This window comes from Podarcis tiliguerta, assembly GCF_965153285.1.
Source record: "Podarcis tiliguerta genome assembly, chromosome: 16".
In the NCBI taxonomy this organism is placed as follows: Eukaryota; Metazoa; Chordata; class Lepidosauria; order Squamata; family Lacertidae; genus Podarcis; species Podarcis tiliguerta.
Window position 1 is genome coordinate 10672524 of NC_139549.1, and position 23741 is coordinate 10696264.

At 47.6% G+C, this 23741-nt stretch overlaps 1 protein-coding gene across 4 annotated transcripts in view; it reads left to right on the forward strand.

Moving 5' to 3' along the window:
* FDPS (farnesyl diphosphate synthase) overlaps positions 1 to 23741 on the forward strand; it is a 35043-nt gene that overhangs the window by 2965 nt on the left and 8337 nt on the right. For 2 of the 4 annotated variants that reach the window (XM_083418605.1, XM_083418604.1), the window contains exons 2-8: positions 5658 to 5809; positions 11288 to 11428; positions 13932 to 14012; positions 16881 to 17003; positions 18382 to 18470; positions 18980 to 19052; positions 21198 to 21275. In XM_083418605.1, coding sequence (XP_083274731.1) covers positions 5658 to 5809; positions 11288 to 11428; positions 13932 to 14012; positions 16881 to 17003; positions 18382 to 18470; positions 18980 to 19052; positions 21198 to 21275 — 737 coding nt within the window. Of the gene's footprint in view, positions 1 to 383; positions 525 to 839; positions 988 to 5657; positions 5810 to 11287; positions 11429 to 13931; positions 14013 to 16880; positions 17004 to 18381; positions 18471 to 18979; positions 19053 to 21197; positions 21276 to 23741 lie in introns of those variants that run through there. The other 2 variants (XM_083418607.1, XM_083418606.1) reach the window with 2 other exon arrangements.

Consider the following 23741-nt stretch of genomic DNA (forward strand, 5'->3'; position numbering starts at 1 on the left):
CCTTCACATCTGAAGGGAGGGTGTTCCACAGGGCAGGCACCACTACCGAGAAGGCCCTCTGTCTGGTTCCCTGTAGCCTCACTTCTCGCAATGAGGGAACCGCCAGAAGGCCCTCAGCGTCTGGGCAGAACGATGGGGGTGGAGACGCTCCTGCAGGTATACAGTATTCTGTAGGGCTTCTTGCAACTCTGTGCCTCTCAGGGGGTGAGAAACATTTTTGTGGGGGTTGAGGGTTGCATTCCCTTCAGTCTTTTTTTTGGGGGGGGTCATCTGTTGGGTGGGTGTGCACATTCTGCTGGAATGAAATGAAAGTGTGTCTCCATGAATCCATGGAGGGTGAATACCGTGTCCTATAGGTGTTAGTCTTCCCTCCCCCAGATTGATATTCCTTTTGTGAACCAAATCTACACTGCTATCTCCAACAGGCAACAAATCTAAACCAGACCAGCTTCTCTTCAGAAGCAGCAAGACAAAAAACCGAAGTCTTAACGGCACAATATTTCCCTGACGAGGAACCCTGTGAGGTCAGAAGGCTTGCGAAACTTTTAAAGGCAAATACTCCTTTGCAGCAGCGCTCCCTCCCATTACTCCCTCCCACCATGGGCTGGTTTGTTTCCCGCCTTCTCTTCCCACCCCTTTTGTTCCCCCGCCAGCCAATCCACAGCTCCCGTGGGGTTCAAGCGGCTCTGCTCACTCCTCCTGATTGGCTCTCCGCCCCATGGCCCGTCCTCATACGATGGAGAAAGCCAATCCAGGTAGTGGCGCTGCTATGATCCATTTTTACAAGGGAACCGCCGCCCTCTTTCGCGGTGCACTCTGGGGGTTGTAGTCCGTCAGCCGGCAAACCCGCGCTGTGTTCCTTGGAGCTCTGACAGCGCAAGGACTACAAAGCCCTGAATGCACCGCGGCGCAATAGGAATCTCTATAAGTAATGCTGCCTGCAACTCTGGGTCAGTGGCGCAGAGAAGCCCGGAGAAACAGGATCAGGTGAGAGAGCTGGTGGGGAGGGGTAGTAATCTTCCTTTCCTTCGTATTCCCTTATAATGCTATATTATAAAATCAACAGGGAGCCTAAAAAAATTAGTTCTTTAAGGTGCCGCAAGACTCCTTTGTTGATTTACCTGCAATAGACTTAGCACGGCTACCCCACTGGAAACTGCATTTATTACCCACCCGAGGTCTGCGTGTGTATTACCCAGCCTAGACGCGGGGGAAAACCCCATCAAAGAGCGGGGAAAGAAGGCAAAAGGGTTCCTTAAACAGGAATAGACGGGGTGGACTCTGCAAACGTGTGTGTGGTTAGGACATTGTTGACAATGCAAGTCACTAGTCCTCAAGGGGTTTTGCTATCTTACCTTCCAACACATACCTGAAATAGCGTGGTGGCAAATTCGCAAGTCTTTTCGTGATAGTTAAAACCATGGCCCCTTCTAAGACAATGCAATAATAATAATAATAATGGATGCATTTCAATGATCAATGCAAATCTCCAGGTTTTGCCTTTCATAGGAATTTACAGTTTTTCTGTGCACATACTTGGGAAATGATTTGGAGTGCTCCAGTATCTTCTTTCAGGGTGATTTAAGTTGTGCTTTTCATGAAGTTCCATTGTACGTAACAGAACGTGTATGCCCTTCTCTTGAAACAGAAGGATCTCATGTTCTCCATGTTCCTAAACAATTTACTTTCACCCCCGGGCACACTCTCCTGCTTGGTTTCCTGGTATGGTCTAGAACTTAGGGCGAGGAAACAAGCTGAAAGGTGACTCAAGCATAATGTGGAGGAAAACTCCTGTGGAATGCAATCAAACACTCATCGCTGAGCCTACCTAGTGGCAGTGAAGGTGGCAAAAAAGTCATACATTGCTGCCTCCGTTGCATCCTCATTGTGCCATCCAACAGAGCTTTTTCCAGGTGTGGGGGCTTTTACAACCTGGCCTGAAGGAAGTGGCAAAACTGATCATAGCTCGCTGTGGCTTCTTTGCAAAGAATTTTGAGGATAAGACTGTTTGCATCTACCGGGATTTTGACTCTGCTGTTACAGCAGATGAATCTTGAGGGGTGTCCAGAGCACTGTCTCGTCCTGTTGTGTTGGATGAGTTTCAGTTAGGTAAAACTCAAGGATGTCAACGATGTGCTTGGATCGGTCAGCTGAGGTGATTAATGCCTCCTTGTGAGATGGGTGGTCCCTGCCTGCTTAGGTACATGGTGGTGAAGTCACTCCTTTCAATAAACCCTCTCTGGATACAGAAAATCTAAGTAACTACAAGCAAGTTGCCAATCTCCCCTTATTGAGCAAGGTTTTGAGTGGATTGCCATGGACCAGATCCAGGGGCTCTTCAAGGAAACAAATTTTCTAGATCCATTTCAGTCGGGGTTGTTGTTGTTTAGTCGTTTAGTCGTGTCCGACTCTTCGTGACCCCATGGACCAGAGCACGCCAGGCACTTCTGTCTTCCACTGTCTCCCGCAGTTTGGTCAGACTCATGTTTGTAGCTTCGAGAACACTGTCCAACCATCTCATCCTCTGTCGTCCCCTTCTTCTTGTGCCCTCCATCTTTCCCAACATCAGGGTCTTTTCCAGGGAGTCTTCTCTTCTCATGAGGTGGCCAAAGTATTGGAGCCTCAGCTTCAGGATCCGTCCTTCCAGTGAGCACTCAGGGCTGATTTCCTTAAGAATGGATAGGTTTGATCTTCTTGCAGTCCATGGGACTCTCAAGAGTCTCCTCCAGCACCAGAATTCAAAAGCATCCATTCTTCGGCGATCAGCCTTCTTTATGGTCCAGCTCTCACTTCCATACATCACTACTGGGAAAACCATGGCTTTAACTATACGGACCTTTGTTGACCTCAGTCGGGGTTAAGGCCGGCTTTTGGCACAGAAACTGCTTTGGTCACTCTGCCTTCTATCAGGAGATAGACAAGGGAAATGTGTCCCTGTTAATTCTCCAGGACCTCTCAGTGGCTTCCAAACCATCAACCATGGTATCCTTCTGGGGTGGCTGTCTGAGTTGGGCTTTAGAGGTGTCATAGTCTGGTTCACGGGCAATCAAAGTCCCGGTAAGGGACGTCAGGACTGGGGGCAAGATGGCGGGGTGGGAGCAGGAACGGGGGTCCAGAAGCCAGGAAGCCAAGGGTCTGAAAGTAAGGAGTCACTAAGTCAAGGGTCCAAGAAGCAAGGAGTCCAGAAGTCAAGGGTCCGAGGATCAAGAAACAGGGAGTCAAGAAGCCGAGGTTCAAGGATCAGGAAGCAAGAAGCCAAACGCAGCAAGACAGGAAACATGTTGCTGTGGTAAAGAGCTGAAGAGAAATGATGACCTTATATCCCTTCCCAGCTCTTGCCACCAGGTACTGTGAGTTACCAATTGGCATCACCTGTGGGGCCGTGCCTTGCCTCTTCAGAACAAACTTAGGAAGGCCCCAGTCCTGCAAAGTCCTATTGGTCACAGGGCCCGGCTCCCGCACGCACACCTGACAAGAGGAGGGTGGCACCACTTTGCGGTGGTTCCCATCCTACTTGGATGGTCGTTTCCAGAGGGTGATTTTGGGGGGTGCTCTTCAGTCCTGTGGAGCCATCAATGTGGGGTTCCTCAGGGTTCAGTTTTATCCCCTTATGCTGTTTAACATCTACATGAAACCGCTGAGCGGTGTTATCCAGAGTTTTGGACTATGTTGTCGGCGATGTGCTAATGGCTCTGCTTCTCGTATGCATCTGCGGTTGTAGCAGTGGGTGTGCTAGACCGTTGTCATACCTCGGTAATGGGATGGATGAGATTCTATCTGAAGGAGCGAGCGCATAGCTTGGGTGTACTTCTGGATCCTTTGCTTTCACTTGAGGCTCAGGCTGGTCTCAGTGGCACACAGTGGCTATCCTCAGCTTTGGCTGGTGGCCCATCTGTGCCCCTATCTGGACAGGGGTAGCCTCACTTCTGCCATCTATGCTCTGGATAATCCTCTAGGTTAGATTACTGTGATGCGTTACAATGCAATGCTGGGCTGCATCAATAGGACTATAGCATCTAGATCAAGGGAAGTAATAGTGCCACTGTATTCTGCTCTGGTCAGACCTCACCTGGAGCACTGTGTCCAGTTCTGGGCACCACAGTTCAAGAAGGACACTGACAAACTGGAACGTGTCCAGAGGAGGGCAACCAAAATGGTCAAAGGCCTGGAAACGATGCCTTATGAGGAACGGCTAAGGGAGCTGGGCATGTTTAGCCTGGAGAAGAGGAGGTTAAGGGGTGATATGATAGCCATGTTCAAATATATAAAAGGATGTCACATAGAGGAGGGAGAAAGGTTGTTTTCTGCTGCTCCAGAGAAGCGGACACGGAGCAATGGATCCAAACTACAAGAAAGAAGATTCCACCTAAACATTAGGAAGAACTTCCTGACAGTAAGAGCTGTTTGACAGTGGAATTTGCTGCCAAGGAGTGTGGTGGAGTCTCCTTCTTTGGAGGTCTTTAAGCAGAGGCTTGACAACCATATGTCAGGAGTGCTCTGATGGTGGTTCCTGCTTGGCAGGGGGTTGGACTCGATGGCCCTTGTGGTCTCTTCCAACTCTCTGATTCTGTGATATAGGGCTGCCTCTGAAGAGAGTTCAGCTGGTGCAGAATTCGGCAGCCAGGTTGCTAATTGAAGCAAGACATTCTGGCCCAACTGCCTTGGCTGCTAATTATTTTCTGGACCAAATTCAAAGTGCTTGTTTTGATCAATAAAGCCTTAAGCTGTTCAGAATCACTATACCTCAAGGACTGCCTTTTCCCCATACAAACCAACCTGGACTCTGCGGTAATAATGAGAGACCCTTCATTGAGTGCCTCCTCCATGAGAGGTACGGAGGGTGGCAACATGAGAACAGGGCCTTTTCTGCAGTGGCTCCCCTTTTGCGGACTGCTCTCCCCAGGGAGTCTTGCCTGGCTCCTTCATTACATATCTTTAAGTGCCAGACGAAAACATTCCTCTGTAACTAGGCCTTTGGCTGATTAATATTCTATGCCCTTTTAAATATGTTTTTTGGGGGGTTATTGGTTTGTTTTGGTTTTATTACATGTATTTTGTGTTCTCATTTTGTATTTTTATGTTGTGAACCGACCTGTGCTCTTCAGATGAAGGGTAGTATACAAATTTAATAAATAATAGCAACAACAACTTAGGAGCATGCAGGGGCTAAAAAGTTCCCTGATCAAGCTGGTTGGATGGATGCTGGAAATTGAGATTCTGATGCAGAAATAGTGTCAGGTCTTTGACGCACCCCTGTGACCTGAACCACCACAGTGCTGTGTATCTGTAAAATTAAAATTCATTGTTCCGTCCATGTTTTGGCTCAACCCAGTACTTTGCAGCCTTCCCAGAAGGTTTCCCATCAGGGAGGGTAGCCTGAGACCAAAAGTGACTCCCTACCCCTGTATTAGAGCAAATGAATGGAATGGGGGAAGAAGACTCTCTTAGGAGGGAGCAGAATGGAGCCAGGACCTCCTGGGTTGGGTTCTTGCTTCGAACTCCCCAAAAAAGTTCACCCTACGTTGTGCAATTGCCTTGGGTGTAGGCTGCCTTCTGTTGCTCTAGAGATTTATGCCTTCCTTGTGTGTAGACATATCACAATGTGTGTGGGTGCCTTGCCTTGTGTAATTCCATGGCCGTGTGTTTCTCTTTTCCAGATAGAAGAATGAGCCAGAATGGAGTGGAGGCGGCGGCGGAGGCCACAGACAGGGACCAGTTTGTGGGGTTCTTCCCCCAAGTTGTGAAGGATCTGACGGAAGACGACCTCCACAACGCAGAGGTGTCTGATGCTGTCGCCAGGCTGAAGCAGGTGACGGCGTGAGCTTGATTGAAAAGGCTTTTGATGGGAACTTGAAGCTGGTGGTTGCCAACATGGTGCTCGTGGGCACAGCGGCCTTCTTCAGGTCTTCCTCTGCTTGTCCACAAAGCCCCCAACTCTCTGCCCCCTTGGTCATGAGATCCAGAGGGTCATCACCTTTCTTCCTTGAGAAAAACAGATGAAGAAGGAAGTTGGGAGAGTGATGTTCTTTCTCACTTGCTCTTTGGGCTCTATGGGCTTTTTGTTCAACTTCATCCAACTTCGTCATCCATTAGAAAAAGTAAAGTGTGTGTGTGTGTGTGTGTTGTATATGTTCTTTCTGGGAGAGGGACCAGAAGGGGGCTATCTAGGGCAGACACCCAAAAACCCAAATATATCTTTATGTGATCCCTGACTGGTTGGGACATGATGATCTAAGACAGGCATTCAGGCCTATAAAGGTTAGTGACCCTTGCCTTAAGCTGTGGTGCTGTATATTTGGGGCAGTTTCATCTCCCTAAGGCATGCGCCTTATCTAAAGGGCAAATCGTGCTGTTCTTCTGTCTCATTTATTACATTCATTTTCTTCCCTGTTCCATTTGTTTACATTTGCCTCCCAGGAACATCCAGGCTTCAGCAAGGTGGTGACTTCATGGCGCTTGGGGCCTATTCTGTCTTTCTGCCTCAGAGTGGTTTCACTTTTCCCAGGGAACTCTGGGAGTTGTAACTCTGTTAGGGGATTACGGGTCTGCTCTCGGCACCCTTAACAGACTACATCTCCCAGAGTTCTTTGGGGGAAGCCGTGGGTGTTTAAAGTGGTATCATTGTGCTTTAAATGTGTGGGGGAAAGCAAGTAAAGGAGGATGTGCCGGCTGCGGATAAAATGGTGGAAAAAGTGGACATAGAAAATATTTTCTTGTTTCTTATTCTTATTTTTTATTTTTTTTTCTCTTGTAACGTATTACTGCCTTCTCCCTGAACTCTCTGTCTTGATTTGGACTACAATACTATAACTCTTTAATAAAAAGACAGAACAAAAGAAACCTCTTGGACTATAAATACATATCTTTGGACTACTAAAAACTTTTTAAATAGACCGGTTCAATCTGGATACGAAAAAGAGAGGGATATAAACAGCTGGTGAGTGTCCTGAAAAGAAATGGTATACAGTACAGGTGGGAGTTCCCGGAAGGGATCTCCTTCTATTATAAAAACAAAAGATTTAGGCTGACAGATATACAAGAAGTGAGGAAATTCTCAAGGAGATATGAGAAGGACCTTGGAAGGATGGAGGATAAAATCGGGGAAAGGGAGTCAGAAATGGAGGAGAGAAAGAGGAGGAGGGACAGAGAGGAGGAGATAGAAGGAAGAGGAAAAGAAGAGGACGAGGACGAAATAGAAGAAGAAGTAGAGGGAGAAGAAGAGGAGGAGGAGGAGGACTTAGAAGACAAGACCACTTGAATTTAATTTTTTTAATTTTTTTTTCAACTAACTTATTTTGATAGTTAACTCTAATTAGATAATAATGACATTAAAATTAATATCATGGAATGTGAATGGCTTGAATGAAAAATCTAAGAGAAATAAAATTGAAAATGTATTGAAGGAAAAAAAATCTGGACGTAATCTGCTTACAAGAGACCCACATTGCTAAAAAACATAAGCATGTTCTGAAAAACAAAAGACTAGGGGAGGAGTTTATTAGTTCTGATGTGTGCAAAAAAAGAGGGGTTGTCCTTTGTGTGAAAGAAAAATGGGAACGCAAATTAATCTGTAAAGACGAGGAGGGGAGGATATTGGGAGTACAAATTAATGTTCAAGGGGGAAAATTGAATGTGATTTCTATCTATGCTCCTAATACTAATAAGGCAGAATTCTATAGAAAACTGGAAGAGAGACTGATCGAATTAGATGGTCAAAAAACAATTGTACTAGGTGATTTTAATGGAGTGGTTAAAACGGAACTGGATAGGTCATCAAAGAAAAAGAAAGGTAACCAAGGGAAATTGCCAAAAACTTGGTTTAATTTGATGGAAAACATGGATTTAATAGATGTTTGGAGGGGGGGAACTCCAAGGGTTGCTTTGAGTTTGCAACTCGGTTAGCTGGCAAGTTTTGAAACCAAGAGATCAGTGAGATCCTTAGGCTTAACCCTTTCATATTTCTGAATGCTAGCAAGATAGGCCGTTTCCCTTCCTCTTCTCCAGAGCATCTGTGTGTAGCGGTCTTTGTCGGCGTAGATTAGTCCTTGCTTCTCACCAGTGGTGTAGCGTGGGTTGTCAGCACCCGGGGCAAGGCAAGTAATTTGCGCCCCCTAACCCGTGGATTTGCACCCCCTAACCCTAACCCCCAGATGTTGCGCCCGGTGCGGCCGGCCCCCCCTGCACCCCCCACGCTACGCCACTGCTTCTCACTCCTGTGCCTTTGAGGCAGGGAGGAACCCACAGGAGTGGGTGCAAAACCCAGACCCTGGGATAAGCTCTGCAAGCAAATGCCAACCTGTAGCCCAGTTCATCCTCGCTGCTTCTGGGACTTCAGGCACACATGCCCCTCTTGTGCTCATGCTGCAGTAAATGCTTGTGGTTTTGTGGTGATAGCTTGACCATAGTGCCTTTATTTGGAGGGCTGGGGCTTGAAGGAGTCTTGCAGGCGCAGCATTGGGCCAAGGAAGGAGTTTCCCCCTCACTTGTATTCCATTGTTGCCCCCAAAATGTCGTCTCTTCCCTCTTATTCTCTGGGGCAGCTTCGTTCGGTTGCCCACGGAATACAGCTAAATCTCTTCGGAAAGACCTTAAATGTTTTTGCATTGTCCTTGTGAATCTGCAACAAACTTTTATGGGCAGGGTGGGAGATCTGCAAGGTGGTATCTGAATGAGAGCAGCGTTCCTTCTTTGAAAGAGCAGGCACACACGCAAGTTTCTCTTGAGGAGACTTTTTGCCCGATGAGCTGCTCCCATTTCTGGATGCTGTCCCGTTTACGGTTGTTTGTGTGAACGCACCGATCCTTGGAGTCCCATACTGTAGCCTGGTGTTTCGTCTCCCAACTTCACTCCTATAGGGATGGGTGGCAAGAATCCTTCATCCTTGGATGAATTTGGCATGGGGATTGCCAGCTTATTCCTGAGGAATGTGAAATATCACTGAAGGTCCACGTCACAGCTGTTTTGGAGGGGTTTGACTGACATCACTTTCATGCTTCGTGTGCACGACTTTACATTAAAACTGTTTACATCCATGTCAGTGGCGTAGCGTGGGGGGTGCAGGGGGGGCCGGCCGCACCGGGCGCAACATCTGGGGGGGGCACGCTCGCACTCGCAGCTCTCTGCCCCTACCTGGCTCACTCACTCTCTCTCACTGCAGTGCTGGCTGTGCGAATCCGATCCGAGCCGCCAGGTCGCCGCCCACTGTGGAGGGGAGGGTGCCAGGCGTGCAGTGCGGTGCGGAGAGAGAGCGAGGGACCATCTGGGGGAGGGACAGTGCAGCGGGGAGGGCGCAAATTACTTGCCTTGCCCCGGGTGCTGACAACCAACGCTATGCCACTGATCCATGTCGTTCGAAGCTGGCAGTGTGGGCTCAGACCTGCCAGACATTGTCTTGTATGGGTGCGGCAAGCGGCAGCAGAGGACCTGAGGGGTGAATTTCACACCTGGCTTCCAAAGTCCCTGACCACTACAACCACCACCTCCCTTTCCTTCGACTCTTCCTTGTGTGTTGCAGGCATAGCAGACCCAGCCACAAAATTAGCAGCATTGCTTGTTTTAGTCATCTCTTTTGCAAGCACACAGTGGGTGCCGTCACCTTCTGTACCAAAGAAAAGACCAAAACTTATTTCAGTATGCGACAACGGCAGCTAGGATATTAATAGCTCAAAAATGGAAATCGGTGGAAATTCCCACGATTACGGATTGGCAAACAAAATTATTCAAATATGCAGAATTGGCAAGAATGACAAACACCAAAAAGAAACAAAGTTTAATGAAGAGTGGAGTAAATTTGTGACCTATATTGAGAGTAATTGTGGTAAATTACAAACTACCGCAGGCTTAACATAATCCTTGTTATGCGTAAATTTTTGACATAGAAACTGCAGGAGAAGAAAAAATGTAAGAAAAACCGCAGCAGGAGGGGAGGGAGGTCACGACGCGTGTTAACGCAGTGTAAATAAGTGAATGACACTAAACACTGATAGATAAGAGTGTTCATTGTCTATTCTTATATGCCTTTTTTTTCTTCTGTTATATGTTTTCTGTTTTTTGTGAAAATCTCAATTAAAAAAAGAAAAAGAAAGAAAATATTTTCTTGTCATAGAAGTCAGGAGCCATTCAGTGAAGCCAAATGTTGGAAGATTCAGGACAGACAAAAAGGAGGACTTCTTCCCAAGGCTTTTGATTAAGCTATGGAATTCGCTTCTATGATACGTTAGCGATGGCTGTTAAATGGGATTAGGCAAATAAGCCTGTCAATGATTGTGAGCCATTACATCTATATGTTATTTCCAGCATTGGAAGTGGTATGCCTCTAAATGTCTGTTGAAATCGTAAGTAGGGAGTTGTTGCTGTTAGCAATTATGTGTGCAATGTATGTGTGCAATTGATATTATTTCATAACCTAATAGCAATACCTATTAGCAGTATTTCCCAAACTTGGGTCTCCAGCTGCTTTCGGACTACAATTCCCATCATCCCTGACCACTGGTCTTGCTACCTAGGGATGATGGGCAGTCCAAAAACAGCTGGAGAAACACTGCTTTACAGGATGGGAGGACTACAACTTCTGGTCATTGGCCATTCAGGCCAGGACTGATGGGAGCTCGAGTCAACATCTGGAGGGCCACAGGTATTCCCCATCCCCACTTTAAGTAAAGGTAAAGGGACCCCTGACCATTAGGTCCAGTCGTGACCGACTATGGGGTTGCGGCGCTCATCTCGCTTTATTGGCCGAGGGAGCCGGCGTACAGCTTCCGGGTCATGTGGCCAGCATGACTAAGCCGCTTCTGGCGAACCAGAGAAGCGCACGGAAATGCCGTTTACCTTCCCGCCAGAGCGGTACCTATTTATCTACTTGCACTTTGACATGCTTTCGAACTGCTAGGTTGGCAGGAGCAGGGACCGAGCAACAGGAGCTCACCCCGTTGCGGGGATTCGAACTGCCGACCTTTTGATCGGCAAGTCCTAGGCTCTGAGATTTAACCCACAGCGCCACCCGCTTTACACCTCACTTAATATGTGATCCCTGACTGGTTGGGACATGACTGGTCTAAGACGGAGGCAGGAACCAGTGTCCCTCCAGATGTTACTGAACTACCAGGTCTGCCATCTCTGACCATTGGCCATGCCTGCTAATAGGGCTGATGGGAGCTGCGGGGCCACAGGTTCCTCCATCTCTGTTCCGGAGCCTGCTTTCAGTAGCAAAAAGCTTCCTCTATCCTGGAGTCTGTAACTATGGGGATGAGTGTCGCCGCAACTGTCATCCCTCCCTGTTCCCTTGCAGGTCGTGGAATACAATGCCGTCGGGGGGAAATATAACCGGGGCCTGACGGTGGTGGCTGCTTTCCGGGAGCTGGCTGCACCAGAACAACAGGATCCGAAAAGTTTCCAACGTGCTCTAGCTGTCGGATGGTGCATTGAACTGGTGGGTGTAACATTATCCCTGTTATTTGGTGATGTGGAAATAAAAGGGTGTTTCCCCAGGCTTACCCTATCTGGCCGGGTTTATGTCTAATCTCATTTTGTGTGGATGTGACACCCATGCTTGAGAAATACAATTTGTGCTTGTTCTCCAGCGGGTGCAGAATGCTGCAGCGAGACTCCTTACGGGGTCTTCGCTGCGAGATCACATTCATCTGGTGCTATACCAGCTGCACTGGCTCCCGGTGGAGTACAGGATCAGGTTTAAGGTGCTGGTTTTAACCTTTAAAGCCCTATACAGCCTAGGACCCTCGTACCTTCGGGACCGCCTCTCCTGGTATGCCCCAAAGAGGAACTTACGGTCTTCAAATAAAAACATCTTGAAGGTCCCAGGCCACAGAGAGGTTAGGCTGGCTTCAACTAGAGCCAGGGCTTTTTCGGCTGCGGCTCCAACCTGGTGGAATGCTCTGTCACAAGAGACAAGGGCCCTGCAGGACTTGACATCTTTCCGCAGGGCCTGCAAGACAGAGCTGTTCCACCAGGCCTTTGGTCAGGGTGCAGCCTGACTCCCTCCTTTGGCAATCTTTACAAAACTTTAGTTTATGGTTGCCATCAATTTTGAATTTGATTTTAATTTAATTTTTTATAATGTTTTTATAATGTTGCACTATTTTAGTGTTGTTAGCCGCCCTGAGCCTGGCTTCGGCTGGGGAGGGCGGGATATAAATAATTTATTATTATTATTATTATTATTATTATTATTATTATTATTATTATTATTCTGAGATGAGCAGACCTACTAGTCACAGTGGCAGTACTCTGCTTCCTGATCTTGGAGGAAGCATGCTTTTGAAATGGCTGGGAATTGCAGGTTGGGATAATTCCCCTTGCACTCTGGCTCTGCCTTTGGGCTTCCCATAGGCATGTGATTGGACGCAGTGAGATCAGGCTGCTGGACTACATCGCCGGCTGTAGCAGGGCTCTTGTTACCTTCTTTTGTGTCAAATTTTCATTAGACTTTAAAATCTTTACATAGAAATTCCAGATTTCAAATTTGTTACACATTGTTACACAGATTTGAGGGTAAACCATACACAACACGGGTCTGTCCTTGTGGCTCGTTGGAAGTTGAAACTGCTTCACATGTACTATTACGTTGTCGTCTTTATGAGGATATACGTTTGACTTTTATTACACCTGTTTTGCAAATGTTTAGGAAAGAATCTGAATACCATAGTCTAAAACTACTGCTAGAGGACAAGAAGCCCAAGATTACATTAAATTTAGCTAAATTCTGTGCGTCTGCAATCAATCGCAGGAAGCAAGCGGTATCCCATAATGCCCAATCCCCTAAATGTTAATTACAGGGGGCACGTTAACAATTAATTTTAATTTTTATATTTAAATCCTTGTCATTGTCATATTGTCCCTTGTATTTCTGATATTTATGATTTGTGATCTTGTGTGTGTTGAAGCTGGTCTGTGACCGTATTAATAAATTCATTCATTCATTCACATTTCTCTCTAAACTTTGAGTTCCTGCCTTTCCCTCCATGCTATTCTTAGTCCTGTCCCATTTCCATATTGCATTCTAATAAACATTTTGCCTAAGGCATAGCCTGCTATATCATAGACTGTCATTTTTCTACCGCTGCTCATATTTCAAATCCTGCTCGCGATTCCATCTGATTATGGTATATTTTCAGATATTCCAAAAAGGGCTTCCATTCTGTCATGAATATTCTGTCATGTTGGCTTCTTATTTTTGCTGTTAGCGCCGCCAGTTCTGCATAGTCCATTAGCTTTAAAATCCATTCTTTCCTTGGTGTTTTCTCTTCTTTCCAGTTCTGTGCATACAAGATTCAAGCTGCTGTTGTTGCATACATAAATAAGTTAATCCTCTTTTGGGGGGTCTCTGACCCTATTATCCCTAAAAGAAAGGCCTCAGGTTTTGGGGAATTACCAGTTTAGACTTTTTTTAAAAATATATATTCATTTCATTGTGTATCATTTCCCCCAAACCTTTGGCTTTTTACACATCCACTACATTTGAAAAAAACATTCCCTCATTGTTATCTGGCCTTTATCTTCCCATATATAGGAAGGCCTGCCATTTCCCAAGCTGCAAGACCGTGGCAACAACCTTACCACGATCTTGCAGCTTGAGAAATGGCGGACTGACCAGCCCAAGTGAGCTGTTTAAAAAGCATGAGGGGAGGCTCTGAGGTGCCTCCCTCCTCTTTTAAACCTGCCTTTCACACAGCAATTTAGCATAGTCCGTGTGAAGCGTCTTCCTTTGTTGAACATGCCTTTAAAGGGGGTGGGGCTCCAGGTGAGCTATGGGGGAGGAATGGGGCGATAGGTGAGGAATAAAGGGAGGGGGTTGGACAGGTATGGAAGATGGGCAAAGTGGTATCTAGTACTGGCTAGGGGAGCAAGCCGGTGTGACAAACCCTAGTATTACAGTATGCAATAATAATATGGGGGGGTATCCGGTTTGATTTCAGCTGCAGGCCTTTCTCCTGGTGGCAGACGACATCATGGACTATTCGGAGACCCGCCGGGGCCATCCCTGTTGGTACAAAAAGGTAGGGACCGATGGTTTCTAGGGATTGCCTGACCTCTGTGGCACATGGGGCGGCCATTACAATGAAGGGAACGGCAGCCTGTGGCCCTCTGGATGCTGTCAAGACTCCAACTCCCATCAGCCCCAGCGAGCGTGGTCATCAAGGATGATGGGATTTGCTGTTCATCAACATCTGGAGAGCTGTAGGCTGCCTATCCTCAGGAGGATGTCCAGTTTCCAGGATCCAGCCTGAAATCTCTCACTGGCCAGGCAGCTTGTGAGTTGGGTGGTTTATCTGGATCCTGGTCTTCTGGTTCTGTTGAGTCTGTGTACAAGATGGTAGGTTCCTTGCCAACCTGGTCCACCAGATGTTATTGGATCTCAGCTCCTATTAGCTCCAGCCAGTGTGGCAGGGGATGATAGTTGTAATCCAACAACGTCTGGAGGGCACTAGGTTGTGCGAGAGCAGCTCTGGGTGACAATGATTGAATGTCCTGAGCGTTGGGGAATGGGGTCCACATTGCCTGCTTTCATTTATAAGGTGCAGGGGCTTAAGCCCCTGGACGCGACACCTTCTCATCTAGGAGTCTTCTGGTTGCAGCCAATGTTGGTCCTACTCTCAGAGTAAGGTAAAGGTAAAGGGACCCCTGACCAGTGGTGTAGCGTGGGGGGTGCAGGGGGGGCCGGCCGCACTGGGCGCAACATCTGGGGGTTAGGGTTAGGGGGCGCAAATCCACGGGTTAGGAGGCGCAAATTACTTGCCTTGCCCCAGGTTCTGACAACCCACGCTACGCCACTGCCCCTGACCATTAGGTCCAGTCATAACCGACTCTGGGGTTGCGGCGCTCATCTCGCTTTATTGGCCGAGGGAGCCGGCATACAGCTTCCGGGTCATGTGGCCAGCATGACTAAGCCACTTCTGGCGAACCAGAGCAGCGCACGGAAACAGCGTTTACCTTCCCGCCGGAGCGGTACCTATTTATCTACTTGCACTTTGACGTGCTTTCGAACTGCTGGGTTGGCAGGAGCAGGGACCGAGCAATGGGAGCTCAGCCCGTCATGGGGATTCGAACTGCCGACCTTCTGATCGGCAAGTCCTAGGCTCTGTGGTTTAACCCACAGCGCCACCTGCGTCCCTCTCAGAGCACACTCATTTAAATTAATAAGCATGACTCTTCACTCCTTCAGTGTGTCTGCTCCACGTAGAACTTAGTTGGATCCCAACCCTTTCCCTTCATCTCATATTTGCCAGGATTTTGAAGATAGAAAACGAGTAACACTTTGTTTATGGCATCAAGCCCCACATCTTCGCTGTTGCCTATTGTTGTCTGTCTGCTGTGCTCATTCACTCTGTGCTGTTGATTATTATCAGCATTTTAAATGGAAATATCAATGATGCAAGGAAATAACAGAGACACAACACAAAAGGGAAACGGAACTATGAGGGAAGGTGAGAAAAGCAAGCTTAATTACTTGGCTACAGAGGAATGTAGGACTCAGTGCTAGTCCTACTCTGAATAGACCCATTGAAATGAATGGTCATGGCCAGCTTAGGTCCATTCATTTCAGTGGGACTATACTGAATAAAACTTAGCTGGGTGCAGCCCAGAGATCTTGTAGTGAATGGGGAGGAGGAATCTAGAGGAGCTAAAAGTTGCTAGCCTTTCGGCAAAACTGATGGAGAGGCCTTACGGCTCCCTCTCTTATAACCTGTTGGAATATCCTCCACTGATTATTTTTTTAGATGCCATTTTGGTGGAGAGATAACTAGCTACCACCAGCCGTTCAAAAACATATATTATTAGATCCAGTGCAGTATGTGTGAATCGCCAGGCTGACCATCCCGTGCCACTTTAGTGCACATAAATGCGCAATCAGGTGGGTGTGTACTGGCGTGTTGTTAAACTGTGGAACTCCCTGCCACAGGAAGGCCACCAACTTGGACGGCTGTAAAAGAGGATTGGGCAAATTCACAGCGGATAATGGCTGCCAGCGGTGATGGCTGCGCTCTGCCTCAGAGGCAGTAATGCTTCTGAATATCAGCAGCCAGAAACCGCGGGAGGAAAGAGCGCTGTTGTGGCTGGATCCTGCATGAGAACATGATGCTAGGCTAGATGGCCATTGGCCTGATCCTGCAGGCTCTTCTTACATTTTGAAAGGTAAAGGGACCCCTGACCATTAGGTCCAGTCGTGACCGACTCTGGGGTTGCGGCACTCATCTCGCTTTACTGGCTGAGGGAGCTGGCGTACAGCTTCCGGGTTATGTGGCCAGCATGACTAAGCCGCTTCTGGCGAACCAGAGTAGCGCACGGAAACACCGTTTACCTTCCTGCCGGAGCAGTACCTATTTATCTACTTGCACTTCGTGCTTTCGAACTGCTAGGTTGGCAGGAGCAGGGACCGAGGAACGGGAGCTCACCCCGCCGCGGGGATTCGAACCGCCGACCTTCTGATCGCCAAGTCCTAGGCTCTGTGGTTTAACCCACAGCACCACCCGTGTCCCACGCTTACATTTTTAGATGGGTTATAATCCATTCCCCTCTCAGGGTCAAAACTTCTACAGACTCCTAAGTAATTAACGCCACAATCCTATGCAGTGGCGTAGCATGGGTTGTCAGCACCCGGGGCAAGGCAAGTAATTTGCACCCCCTAACCTGTGGATTTGCGCCCCCTAACCCCCAGATGTTGCACCCGGTGCGGCTGGCCCCCCCCTGCACCCCCCACGCTACGCCACTGATCCTATGCCAGTCCCCTCAGAAGTAAATTCCACTGAGTCCAATGGAGCTTACTCCCAGGTAAGCATCCTAGGATTGCAGCCTCGACAGTGAGCTGGAGAGTGTGCCTAGTCACTAATGTATTGAACTGTTTTTCCTTTCTTTCTGCCTCCCAGGAAGGAATCGGCCTGGATGCCGTGAACGACGCTTTCTTGCTGGAGTCCACCATCTACCGCCTGCTGAAGCGATACTGCCGGGGTCAGCCGTACTACCTGAACTTGCTGGAACTGTTTCTCCAGGTGGGTTTAGGCCCTGCCGTGACAGGCTATTGTCGTTTCAACACTGTCGGTTTCCAACACTGTCTATATGCTGGGGACTGGGCCGAAGCCTTTGCCCCTGATGGAAGGTCCTTCTGTTGCCATGGAAACTGATTCCGCTTCATGGAGGGGAGGAGGGAATTTGCGGGCTTGAGTGTGGCGGAGGCCATTTTGACCTGCAGAGAATATGCTCCCCGACCAAAAGGAAGACTGCACACACCCCCATTGCTTTTTCACAGCACTCCCTGTTCCCACATCCACAGAAAGGTCTGAGGGAACGCTTGTTGCAGATTTAATCAGCAGGAAAATATTTTCTCGCTCTTTTATTTTATACCCATCTTTGGGGATAGCATAAGCTTTTCTTTTCTTTTTTAATTCTACCCCACCACCCTTCCATTTTATCCCCACAACATAACCTTGTTATGTTGCTTAGGCTTGACAGGCCGAAGGTCACCCTATGAACTGCATGGCTGGTTGGGGATTTGAGACCTGGTCCTAACCTCACCCTTTGACCATTATAGCAGCCATAATAATAATAATAATAATTTATTATTTGTACCCCGCCCATCTGGCTGGGTTTCCCCAGCCACTCTGGGCGGCTTCCACAGAGACCAAAAATACACTAAAATGTCACACATTAAAAACTTCCCTGAACGGGGCTGCCTTAAGATGTCTTCTGAATGTCAGGTAGTTGTTTATCTCTTTGACATCTGGAGGGAGGGTGTTCCACAGGGTGGGCGCCACTACTGAGAAGGCCCTCTGTCTGGTTCCCTGTAACCTCACTTCTCACAACGAGGGAACCGCCAGAAGGTCCTCGGTGCTGGATCTCAGTGTCCGGGCTGAACGATGGGGGTGGAGACGCTCCTTCAGGTATACGGCTAATGGAGAAAGCACCCTTGTGAGAGAAGTACAAGCCCTCAGCCCCCTCTTCTGCTATTTACTTTTGCAAACCTTGCGCTGCTTTCAAAAAAGCAGTCCTCCCCCCCCCCCCCCAGACATGGCGGCACATTCTCTCTCACTCTGCTTTCAAAGGTTAATCTTGAGGACTATAATCTTCCCCCTTCACCAAGTTGATTGGGAAATCTCGATCACATCCTCTACTACTGTCATTAGTTGAGAAGCCGTGTCCTTTGGGTAGGAAAATAACATCAGTGCCTTCTCTTTATTCCTTTAATTAACATATATCTAAGTTGCGCTTTGGTGAGGGAGGTCTGTGAAGAAGTAGCAGGCGACCCTGATCGGGCCTGTTTTTAAAAATGAGACACTTTGCAACATTTCTTCATAGGAATAGCAGGGAGCGGGTGGTTTATCAATCTTAATATTCTGCTCTTATCCTGTTCCTGTTCTCCCCACCCCCCAGACATCATACCAGACTGAACTGGGGCAAGCCCTGGATCTTATCACTGCTCCCCCATCTAAGGTGGATCTCAACCGCTTCACAGAACAGAGGTGAGAAGCTATTGAGAAGACAAGGAAATCGTATTGGACTCGGCCCAGAAAAAAAGTGGCGCAATGATGGTTATTGATAATTAAATCTACAAAGCGCTGCATCCATTGTTGGTCCTATTCAGAGTTGGCTCATTGCTATTAATGGACATGACCTAGCTTGGATATATTAATTTCTGTGGCTCTGTTCTGAGTGTATAACACAACCTGACCCTTTTTTATAATAAAGGGAAGCTGTGAGGTTTTGTTGTTGCTGACGGTTGGCAAAGGGGGTGCTGGGTAGACAGAATTGGTGTGCATGCCTGTCAACTTTCCCCTTTTCTTGTGAGGAATCCTATTTGGAATAAGGGAATTTCCCTTTAAAAAAAAGGGGAACGTTGACAGCTATGCTGGTAAGTGATGCAAGCAGGAGTTGCAGCCCCTAGTGTGTGGCATATTTATGATTCAAAGCTGGAAACCTTTCAAGTCATGACCGGCTCTAACCTTGAACTGCGGGTGCCCTTCTCTGGCAGGTACAAAACGATTGTCAAATACAAGACGGCCTTCTACTCATTCTACCTCCCAGTGGCGGCTGCAATGTACATGGTGAGTGAATGGACTTTTGCAGTATCAATGTTGCTTGGCAGGGAGGGAGGGTGTGGCAAAAACAAGTTTTCCTGGGGCTGGAGAGCTGAAGGGCAAGCATGTTCAGGCTTCTGCCCTTAGCTAGGAGTCCTAGGGTCTCTGGCTCCCCGGAATAGCAAGGCCAGCAGGGAGCCGCCAACCTAGCCCCATCCATCAGCCAGAGAAAGACTTTCCTCCTCCCTGCTAGCAAGAATGCTCAGCTCATAGCTGTCAACTTACAGATTTGAAAATAAGGGCTCAGCAGCCAAAATAAGGGATTTTCAGAGCACAGGTATGTTCGACTTCTGAGCCCCTCCGAGCCAAAGGCAGAAAGCCCAGCCAGCAGCCAAACGAAGCCTCAAGCGGTGGTTCCCACAGCGCAGCAACCCGGCGAAGGGGATGCAGCAAGGAAAACCACCGTCACCTCTCCGCTGGGAAGTGCTGAGCAAAGGCGAGTCCCCAGGCAACGCGGCCGATTTGATCGGCACAAGGAATGCAAGCTCCACCCCCCAGTCGTTCTTAGACTCCTTATTGGGTGAGCAACGCAGCCAAGCAACACAGTTGGAGCCTCTCTCCTCCCTGACCGGCAGGGAGGGAGGGAGAGGAGCTGCTTCCTTTGAAACCCGGGAAATTTAAGGGACATCATCAATAAGGGACAGCAGCGGGACATGGCGCTGGGATAAGGGACTTTCCCGCCAAATAAGGGACGGTTGACAGCTGGCTCAGCTCCAACTGCTAGTTTCCCCGGAAGCAACAGAAGCGGACACTCGGATCCCAGCCCATGAGCCAGAGGGCAAAGGGCCCTTTGAGGATGCATCCCCTCCCTCCCAGGAAGAGCAGCAAGGGGGAAGAACAGCCTGGCCCTAGAGCTATCAATCACTACTCAAACAAAAACACCTGCAAGGAAAGGTCAGCCTGCCCTGAACTGGATATAACTGCCCTCATATAGCAATAATAATAATAATAATAATAATAATAATAATTTATTATTTATACACCGCCCAATTGACTGGGTCTCCCCAGCCACTCTGGGCGGCTTCCAACCAAATATCAAAAACAATACAGCGTCAGGACATTAAAAACTTTCCTAAACAGAGCCGCCTTCAGGTGTCTCTTAAAAGTAAAATAGCTGTTTATTGCCTTGACATCTGGTGGGAGGGCGTTCCACAGGGCAGGCGCCACTACCGAGAAGGCCCTCTGTCTGGTTCCATGAAACCTCACTTATCGCAGCGAGGGAACTACCAGAAGGCCCTCGGTGCTGGATCTCGGTATCCGGGCTGGATGATGGGAGTGGAGACGCTCCTTTGTTCTGTTCTTGGATTAACTCCTTCCTCTACCTTTCCCCTCGACTTCCCTTTTTCCCTTGTGCGCTGTGTGCTTCAGTTTGTAACACTGAGAGCTGGGCCCCACTCCCTCAGTCTCTCTCCCTTGTTTTCATTTTTAATTGGTGTGAGCCGCTCAGGCAATTGTCTGCAAAAATGCAGTGAGAATAAATAAAAACAAGAAGGGTTTGCGGGGACCCAAGTTGTCATTTGGTTCCCACTCCTAAAGGGGAGAATGTATGCATTTCGAATCTTTTATTTGAATCTTTGAGCAAGTCATTCTCTTGGGTAACTCTGTTTAACAATAGTGTGTATTCATTGAGCCACACAGCTGCACACAAAACATTATATATATATTTTTTAAAAAACAAATATGGTAATCAAATAACAAAGCAATTTTTTTAAAAAATCTAAGAAGCCTCCGGCCATCAAATAGGTTATTTATTCATAGGTTGTTGGATCCCAAATGCTTGCGGAAGCAAAACTGTCTTTGCCAAAGTACTAAAAAGGATGGAGAAAGGGCAGCCTTAATAGAAGAACAAATCTTGTAAACTCACTGCAGACAATGGGAAGGCCCCTGTCCTGCACTGACCCCTCCAACAGAAGAAATGAGGTGCAAAGCCTTCAAAAGTAGCCTTGATGTGCCTGGATGTTTTTTACAGAAGGAAATACTAATGACTCTTGCCTCCCTGCCCCCAGAGAATTCTGGTAAATATAGTTTTTGTGAGAGCTCAGGTAATGGCTTCCCAGGAGAAATGGCTCCCAAAGTAACTTTTAAATGTTTTGTCTGTCTTCTCTTCTCCAGGCTGGCATAGACAGTGAAGAGGAACATGCTCATGCGAGGACCATCCTATTACAGATGGGGGAGTTCTTCCAGATCCAGGTGTGTTTTTCTTCTCTTACTTATGGAGATCTCTGTCCACATCTACTCCGTCCTGTATACCTGAAGGAGTGTCTCCACCCCCATCGTTCAGCCCGGACACTGAGGTCCAGCGCCAAGGGCCTTCTGGCGGTTCCCTCACCACGAGAAGTGAAGTTACAGGGAACCAGGCAGAGAGGGAATTCTCGGTACTGGTACCTGCCCTGTGGAATGCCCTCCCATCAGATGTCAAGGAAATAAGCAATTATCTTACTTTTAAAGGCAGACCTGTTTAGGGACGTTTTTAATGTTTAATGCTGTATTGTGTTTTTAATACAGTGGTACCTCTGGATGTGAATGGGATCCATTCCGGAGCCCCGTTCGCATCCTGAAGCAAATGTAAGACGCGACTGCGGGTTGCGTTTCACTGCTTCCGCGCATGCGTGTTATGTCATTTTGAGCGTCTGCACATGCGCGAGCGGCAAAACCCGGCAGTAACGCACTCCGTTACTTCCGGGTCGCCGGGTATGACTGTATTCGGTTGGGAGCCGCCCAGAGCAGCCAGATGGGCGGGGTATAAATAATAAATATTATTATTAATAATAAATAATAAATATTAAATTATTATTATTATTATTATTACTACTAAATTAATTTAAAGCAGTGTTGCACCACGAACAGTCATTGGCTTCCCCCAAAGAACTCTGGAAACTGTAGTTTAAGAATACTGCAAGTTGTTAAGAGACCCCTCAATTCCCTGTACAGAGCTACAATTCTCAGAGTGGTTTAATAGTCAATGCTTCTTTCACAGAACTCTGGGAACTGTAGTTCTCTGATCAGTTCCCAGGAGTCACTGGATATGGCTCAGAGCATGTAATATTTTGTTTCAACAAGGAGATCAGGGTTCAGAGGCGAAGCTGTGGTGGACCCTTTTTCTGTGCATACTTTTGTTCTTCCTCTCTTTCTCTCCCTCTCCATTCTTTCGATGGGTCGCTCCATGAGGACCATCACCTATCCTGTTATTTTAAATCGGGCAGGGAGCCTGTTGTTGCTGGTTATCTGTCATGATTCAAGGCTGCATTTCTAACTAAACCCCAGGACATACTTTTGTGTAGACAAGGCTAGCAGTAGACAAGGTTACATCTCGCAACAGGACTTGACTTCTGAGTTGACAAGGTTTGTCAAGTTACTACCCTGAAGGAACATGGAACAGGTTTGAACCAGGAAACCCAAAATTGCACTACTTGTTAGATCAAGCTAGATGATATTTTGCCTAAAACCCCTTTTTTCTCCCTTCCTTCCTCTTATTAAAAGTTGCGTGAGTGGGGAAAGAATAGGAAGAAGGAAATTACTATGGGTTTTTTTCCAGAAGAATGCAGTTTTAAAACTTCAGTCCTTAGGGTAACTGAAATGCTGTATGCTGCTTTTGCAAGCCAGGGTCAGAGATACCGTATTTTTCCATGTATAAGACTAGGGTGTTTTTTTAACCAAAAAAGTAGGTTTAAAATTGGGGCTCGTCTTATACACGGGTAGTGCTGAGGGGTGTTTTCTTAATTTGGAGTCCCCCAAAATAGAGCGTGTCTTATACACAGAAAAATACGGTGATAGCTTATCAAAGTAACTCAGTCATATCTTATCCTTGCATTTGGTTCCAACTGATTGGACACCATTCATTCATTTACAGTAATATATGCTGCTTTTCGGGCAGACATCATAAAGCACTTTACATAAGATTATTATAACAGTAAGCATCACCTAAAAAAAATAATTCACAAGACAACTTGCTTATTTAGAAAAAGCTGTTAATGGTTCTTCTTCCCTCATTGCAAGATGGTCCTTTAGTTACAGATTAGAAACCAATCATTAACGTGTGTGGGATGATCCAGACAGGTATTAAGGCACCCAACATAGTTTCAAGCAGGCTTGGACCTGTCAGGGTACATAGGAACTGCACGTAAGCCTGCTCTGTATACGTTTTTTTAGAGAAAGAGTCGAGCTTGTAGACATGTCCAGACATTAGGAGACCCCCTGTTCCCCTTAAAGGTAAAGGTACCCCTGCCCATACGGGCCAGTCTTGCCAGACTCTAGGGTTGTGCGCTCATCTCACTCTATAGGCCGGGAGCCAGCGCTGTCTGCAGACACTTCCGGGTCACGTGGCCAGCGTGACAAGCTGCATCTGGCGAGCCAGCGCAGCACATGGAACGCTGTTTACCTTCCCGCTGGTAAGCGGTCCCTATTTATCTACTTGCACCCGAAGGTGCTTTCGAACTGCTAGGTTGGCAGGCGCTGGGACCGAACGACGGGAGCGCACCCCGCCGCGGGGATTCGAACCGCCGACCATGCGATCGTCAAGTCCTAGGCGCTGAGGTTTTACCCACAGCGCCACCCGCGTCCCACCTGTTCCCCTTACAAAGCTGTAATTCCCAGGGTTCCCTGGGGACAGGGATCAGTGGTTAAGCCACTCTGAGAAACTGCAGCTCTGCGAAGGGA